This window comes from Danio rerio, chromosome 7 (genome assembly GCF_052040795.2).
Source record: "Danio rerio strain M-AB ecotype USA chromosome 7, GRCz13ab, whole genome shotgun sequence".
In the NCBI taxonomy this organism is placed as follows: domain Eukaryota; kingdom Metazoa; phylum Chordata; class Actinopteri; order Cypriniformes; family Danionidae; genus Danio; species Danio rerio.
Genome location: NC_141027.1, coordinates 14,215,001 through 14,222,510, shown reverse-complemented (window position 1 = coordinate 14,222,510; position 7,510 = coordinate 14,215,001). Strand labels below are relative to the sequence as shown.

At 36.7% G+C, this 7,510-nt stretch overlaps 1 protein-coding gene across 3 annotated transcripts in view; it reads right to left on the bottom strand.

Moving 5' to 3' along the window:
- Window positions 1–7,510, bottom strand: part of furina (furin (paired basic amino acid cleaving enzyme) a) — a 218,928-nt gene continuing 211,418 nt past the window's right edge. For 2 of the 3 annotated variants that reach the window (XM_087259703.1, XM_087259702.1), the window contains exon 16: window positions 1–4,823. In XM_087259703.1, the coding sequence (XP_087115829.1) occupies window positions 4,213–4,823 (611 nt within the window). In that variant the 3' untranslated portion in view covers window positions 1–4,212. 3 annotated transcript variants of the gene reach the window in all.

Genomic DNA, 7,510 nt, shown 5'->3' with positions numbered 1-7,510 from the left:
TTACGTTTGCATAGATCTTTATTTTTTGTATAATCTATAATTCGCATATTGACATCAATTAAATAAAAAGAAAAAAGAAGAGCAAAGTAATCTTTAAATTACATGTAAATGACAATGCACCATATATATAGTACAAAAATAGGCCTTATTTCTTATATAGTCGTCCCGTCTCAGGTAGTCATACAAATGATTGGTGTTTTCTACTGGGGGATCTACAAGCATCAGTTGACTCTTCAAATAAAAGTGAAAATAATCCTATGACTACAGAAGGTTGTCCTTGAGCACACGCGCGCACACACACACACACACACACACACACACACACACACACACACACACACACACACACACACACACACACAATGCGATCATTGCACCATCAGGGTGAAAACATATCAAGCGTGGCTTACTGTAATTAAAAACTGCTTTGCTACAGCAGTGTTCAGACCACAACCACCAGCTAAACTAGTCATTCGACAGCACCTTCGAAGCATTTTCTCGGAGACAATGCGTATAGCCACACTGCAACAGCACAACTCAACATAGCAAAGAGAGAAAACAATCCACCACAATATTATCTAGATGTGTTTTTCAGGTCAGGCGTCACTCTAAGGCAAGCAGATTTTCATCTTGTGGTCTTTGGTCGTGCCTTTTGTACACTTTAAGGCTTTCCAAAACACAGCTGTAATAGCAGATGGGTTCCGCAGGGGGGCGGAAGAGCTCAGCGTGGGCCAACTTTCACTCTGAGCTTAAAAGAATCGAGTGGGAGAGGTAAATGTATACAAAAATGCTCCAAAAAAAAAAAAAGGGAAAAAAAATACAATTTGGCCCAGCATACCCTAATTAATATGATATGAATGAATGGACTATCTCGAGTTTAGTAATTGGCTGTAAAAAATTATGATAATAATAATAATTTTAAAAAAAGGAAAACAAGAACCCATGCATGCAAAAAAGTGAAAAAGAAAACTTTTAAATTAAAAAATATATATTTAAAATAATGTTGATATGCAAAATCAAATAGAAGTGAAAAAAAAATTAATATATTCCTATTTATTTTTGACTAATATGCCCAATGTTCAACACAAGGACAGTGAAAAAGTGATTATCTTATCATATATCGAGATTGAGCCTTTTGATGACTGTGGAATGGGGAGTGAACGGTGCCAAAACCCAAACATTATTAAGTCATTTGATGTGCAATAGCTGTGAAAATCTAGTGTGCCACAAATTAATATCTACTGTTGGTTTATGGACCTTGCGATTGAAAAAGTGTCAATGAACAGATCACACTTCACATTTAATAATAATGATAATAACTCCTGTTGACACCCTGATAAAAAAAAAAAAAAAAACAAACATCCAAGCTAAACTAAGGGAAGGATGAGTATGGTGCAAGTAGTTTATCCTTATCCATTTCGTTTCACCAATAATTATATGATAAGATAATACTAGTCGCACAGATTTAATGGAAATTATTGTAAAGATACGGCATTTGTTGACCGTGAATATGTGATTCGGATAAATAAAGAAGAAAAAAATATTAATATATTCTGGTTGAAGCGTACTACTACTACTACTACAGTAGTAAGCAAAAGAAAAGGAGGTGATGAGCAGATAGAAGAGCTCGTCTGGATCATCAAAGCCCTATTTTTTATTATTTTGATCTCAAGTAGAGCTCTTTTACACCCTATAATAAATGGATTAGGAAGCCTGGAGCCTTCATTGCGTTTTAAACCCTTGACTGGAGGACAGAGTTCGATATAACAGTTGAACGATGCTGCCGTTAATATTTTCAAGATTTTTTCTTCATATACAGTCAGCTGTTGTCAAATATGAAAACACAAACTGTTTTCATTTACTCGAGTTATTTCAAACCTGTATGAGATCTCACTTTTAAAAGCATAGTTCACCTAGGAATGAAGATTTGCTGTTAATTTATTCTCTCAGGTCTTATGAGAGTAAAAAAAACAACAACATACAGGTAAAACTAAATGAGTACCTTTAGTTCCTGACAATACTTATTCTTAGATTCGATTCATTACTGCCCTCTTTAAAGTACATTTCATTGCACAGACCAGTTTTTCAGATAGTTGTACTTTTCTATTTATTCTTTTTTACTCATTACTATTTTTTACTCTGAAAAGGTTGTAGATTTAGAGCAGGGGTGTCCAAACTCAGTCCTGGAGGGCCAGTGTCCTGCAAAGTTTAGTTCTAACCCTAATCACACCCGGGCTAGCTAATCAAGCTCTTACTAGGCTATCTAGAAGCATCCTTGCGGGTGTGTTGAGGCAAGTTGGTGCTAAAATCTGCAGGACACCGGCACTCCAGGAGGAGTTTGAACACCACTGATTTAGATTAATGTTTCATAAATCACCAAAAGTGACTTTAACTAAACGTCAATCAGATTGTGAATAAATGAACAGCAAGTTTTCAGTCAATCCTTTTACAACTAGAGACTAAATGAGGACGGAAGTGTGTCAACATCCAAAATGAAACTTGTGCAAGATTTGTGCAAGGTAAACATTGCTATTTAAGTCTATGTTTGCAAATAACCATTAATCCATCTTTTCAAATGCCAGATTTAATTAAAATGATGCAGTAAAAGTTTCATTTTGATATTTTTTTGACATTTACGAAACGAGTGTCGACGTGTAGCTGTAAACATTTGCAAACTATATTTATGGAGCTTTTTAAAATCATTTTACACATCTCTCTCACAGTTCCCTCTTCTATTTATGCTCAAAGAAGTTTGATTTATGAAATATTGCAGTTATGCGCATTAAATTCACTCTAGATGATATAAATAAGAAAAAATTTGCTTTGCCGTCGTGATTTTGCCAGTGACGAATGACAATGATCCATCCCCATTTATGTTTGCGATATCATACATATTTTGCAGTCATACAGGTCTGAAAAGTCACAAGAGTGAGCGAATGACAATTCATCTTTTTGGAGAATTATTCCTTTATCCAGCTTACATGAGTTTGCTAAAACAAAATCCTAAATTCAGCAATTTCAATGCTCTAGAGGGAGCAGTGAGCTCTACTAGCAGCACAGCGCTCTCCTCTCCATGTCTGACCATGTGCTATGGAAATATAGTGATATGTTCTTCTGGAAGGCTCCCTGCGCAAAGCCAGTGGATCTGAGACACTGCAGCCCTGACCCACATCATACAAACACACTTTCACACTCATTCACTCATCTAAAAAAAAAAAAAAAAAAATAGTTTTGATTTTCTCACACTCAATCATTTAAATCTTGAAATATTTCCCTTAAAGAAACACTTTTCTTTGCAAATAGGCTCATTTTACAGCTCTCCTAAAGTTAAAAGCCGAGTTTAACCATATTTTAACTAATTAGGCTGATTTCTGGGTATGGGGGAAGCACTTTTAGCTTAGCTTAGCATAAATCATTAAATCAGATTAGCCCATGAGCATCACGCTCATAAAAAACAGAAAACAAAAGGTTTTTGATCATTTTCCTGGTCAAAGCTGGACTCTCCTGTAATTAAATCGTGTACTGTAAGACCGACAGAAAATTAAAAATGGCATTTTTCTTGTCAGATATGCCCAAGATCTAAACTTTGCTGCCATACCATGAGTGCAGGTGCAATGATATTACACAGCGAGAGTATAGATCCTAGCCATATTAGCCTAGAAAGTAATTTAATTTTAATTTTCTGTTGGTCTTCCTACACAGTGTAACCAGTCAAGCTTTAAATAGGAAAATTATGGAGACTCTGGTCATTTTTAAAGATGCTAATGGTCTAATCTGATTCAATGATCTATGCTAAGCTAAGCTAAAAGCGTTCCTGAAAGACCCATAGATCAGCTGAATGGATTCAAAAATGGTAAAACACAACAATTTACCTGCAGATGACATGTAAACTGAGCATATTTCAAAAATAAGTGCTCCTTTAAAATCTCACTAGGCAAGAGAAAGCGCCCAAAGTATAGACTTATGTTTTATTGTAGATTTGGGACAATCGTTTTCACCCTGGCCATTTTAGATTGGAAGCTTCCCACGATGAGGCACCAAAAGATCAAACACCCAAGTGAATCATGGCTCAATTAACCCAAGAGAAACGGAAAACCAACCCAAAACACCGCAAAAAGTGAGTATTCAGAGTATTCAGACGAACCCCAGAAGGAAAATGCACAAAAATCAAATCAAAAGAGAGACAACAGTGCAGTAGATGCTAGAGAAGGGTTAAAGAGCACTTTGTGTTTTGATAAAGGCAGTCCTCTCGTTGTGGATACCAAATTCCTCGTTTTCCGACTCCTCTTCGTCTTCCCTCCAGACACTCGGGATGCCCTTATAGGCGACTTCGGTGCGGTTCAAGCCCCATCCAACCAGTAATCCAGACCCTGGCTCTTCTTGGCCTAAGTGCTGTTTTTTCTGTCCAAGCGTGCGCAGCTGCAGCAAACCGAAAACACCCACAAACGTGGCCACGATGAAGGCACAGCTGAGCACGGCCACAATGGCAGGCAGGCTGGATGAGAGCGCGGGCTGGTGCACAAAGGACAAGCTGTCGCCCTGTGCCTGGAACAGTCTGCCGTCCGGAGACTCGCGCTGGATCTGGTTCTGATGCAGGCAGGTGCCGGTCAGCGGGCCCAGGTGGCTGTGTGGCGGACAGGACAGGCAGTCCTGAGGCCCTGTCCCGCTGCAGGTGAGGCAGACGGAGTGGCAGGGCAGGCAGGCAGGGTGGAGGACGGATGACAGCTCATTATTGAGGATAGTGGGACGGGAGCCTTCTGTGAAACCAGCAGGACAGTCTCTTACACAGCCCTTCTGGTACAGGTAGAAGCCGGGGTTACACTCTGTGAGAGGAAGAAGAAGACACTTTAGGGATGAATTCAAGCTAAACTTGATTTTAGCCCTCATGTGTTGTTGGGGATGATTTGATCCTCCATTTTGAGTCTTAATATGACCAAAACTTTGTTTGTGTTTCAGCAAATGGAATGATTTTTGTTGACAAACCCTTTTTTGACACATATTTTGCTTTTTACACTCTGGGCAAAAGTACTACCCTTTCGTTATGTTCGGGGCTGTTTTTGCCCCATTGACTTCCATTATAATGACATCTTTTGATTGCAAAGCCATGACAGCATATAATCATGAATTCTTGATTGTTGATAGTTTTCCATGTTGGGAAGAGGTACAATTTTTTTTTGTACTGTTGATTGCAGTGCAAAAAAAGCTCCTGTCTCCTGCCTCCTATATGGAGTATAATGTATGTGTGTGTGTGAGACCTTTGAAGAAGACCATACAGAAGACATCAGCAGAGGCAAGTGCAGCTTTACTAGTGTATTCAGCATTGATCTCCATTGCATTCAAAAAAGGAATTATGTTTTTATTCTATTATGGAAACATTTCATTCTAAAAATGTTAAAATATTTATGAATTAATAATGAAATAAATTAGGGAATTACCAATGGAAACTTCAATGTAATAAACACTCAGAGCAAGAAAAGCTTCACAGTGTGTCTGATAATGTTTTTTTTTTTTCTTCTGGAGAAAGTCTTATTTCGGCCAGAATAAAAGGTCAAAATTATTAGCCCCTTTAAGGAATATTTATTTTCGATAGTCTACAGAACAAACCATCATTATACAATAACTTGCCAAATAACCGTAACCTGCCTAGTTAACCTAATTAACTCTGTTAAGCCTTTAAATATCACTTTACGTGTATAGAAGTGTCTTCACAAATATCTAGTCAAAAAGTATGTACTGTCATCATGGCAAATATAAAATAAACTAGTTATTAGAGAGGAGTTATTAAAACTATTATGTATTGAAAAAAATCTTCTCTCCGTTATGTTATGTATGTATATGTAAATGTATGTTATGTATGTAAATAGTATATAAATATATATATATATATATATACACACACACACACACACACACACACACACACACACACACACACACACACACACACACACACACACACACACACACACACACACACACATTCAATCCACCTTTAACGTGGATACAATTTAGTTAAACAACCTGAATGAATTGTGTGGAACACAGCATTTTTTACAGTGCAGTCTGGTATATTTACCTTCGGCCCACAGCCCTCAATCAAATTTGGTTTTTGGCCCTTTGTTTGGGCACCCCTGACCTAAAGGGTTAATGCTGTCAACTGATAATCAACAGTAAAATGACACATTTGACCTCTTCCCAACAGGGAAAACCGGCAACAATCAAGAATGCATGACTATATGGTCTCACGGCTTTGCAATCAAAAAATGTGGTTATAATGGAAGTCAAAGGAGCAAATCAGACACCGACATAAAGGGTAGTCAATTTTGAACCGTACACAAGGGTTAAAATCAAACTATAATATGTGATCCTGGACCATAAAACCAGTCTCAAATGCTTTCCAGTGATGTAGGATAACTATATTTGTCAGAGATACAATTATATGGAATTCTGGTGTGGTGTTAAAAACAATAACAATAAATTGAATTATTGCAAAAAACACCTTTAAATTAGTCTAAATTAAGTGTTTAACAATGGACATTATTAATTAAAAATAGTAAAATATGCTCATTCAACAGGATTTTTACTTAATATTCAAATGATTTTGCCATAAAAATAAAATCAAAACATCTTACTTAATGTGTTTTAGGCTATTGGCAAAAATATGCCTGTGCAACACAAGACTTCAGGTAAGGTTTTGTGATTCAGAGTGGGATATATGCAGTCAAAACACTAATTATTCAGACATTTCTCTGTTTATTCCCTAAAGGTTAGAAAATGACAAGAATATATGACAAATGTGAGATAACTGTGATAGGTACAATATGCAATGGATAATAACTAGAAAATAATGCAGACAACTGTTAGTATGACAATATTTACACAACTACAAAATACTTTGCTGGTTCACCATTATCCTCAATGTCAGCCTGTAGTTTCTGCTGTAAACCAGATTTATCAGCGCTGAACTTCAGTATGTTCAGACTGACTGCAGCAGATTCTACACTTCATGCTGGTTTTTTGTCCACTGGATAAGAAGTTTCCGGGGTATAATACGTGTAATATGTTTGCTTTATTTAGCTTTCCTCATCCTCATTAAGCCACTAGTAAAAAAAGTAAACTTTATTAAACCATCAAGTGAAATTTATACAAAGACAAAAAGAACATTTATTTGAACTGGAATTTGTCATGAGTCTAAAAATGTACTTTCAGTCACTTCTGATTAAGCTGCATGTATTAATCTCTAATTTCCACAGAAAAAAAAACTTGACATACTGATTTTTTTTTTTACTAAAAACTGCTTGGCTTTGACGTTCCTGAAAGTTTAAAGGCAAAAGTGCAAACCTTGCGCTTCTTTTTGAAGAGAACCTGACAATACTTTTAGCAAGCTGACGTTTTCCAGTTTGACAAGCTGTACTTCATTTAAAACCTAAAGTGAGGATTTGTAGACATTTGTGTGTTTTAACATCTAATCACAAAACTTGGAGATTACAGGGGAACATTCATATTTTTC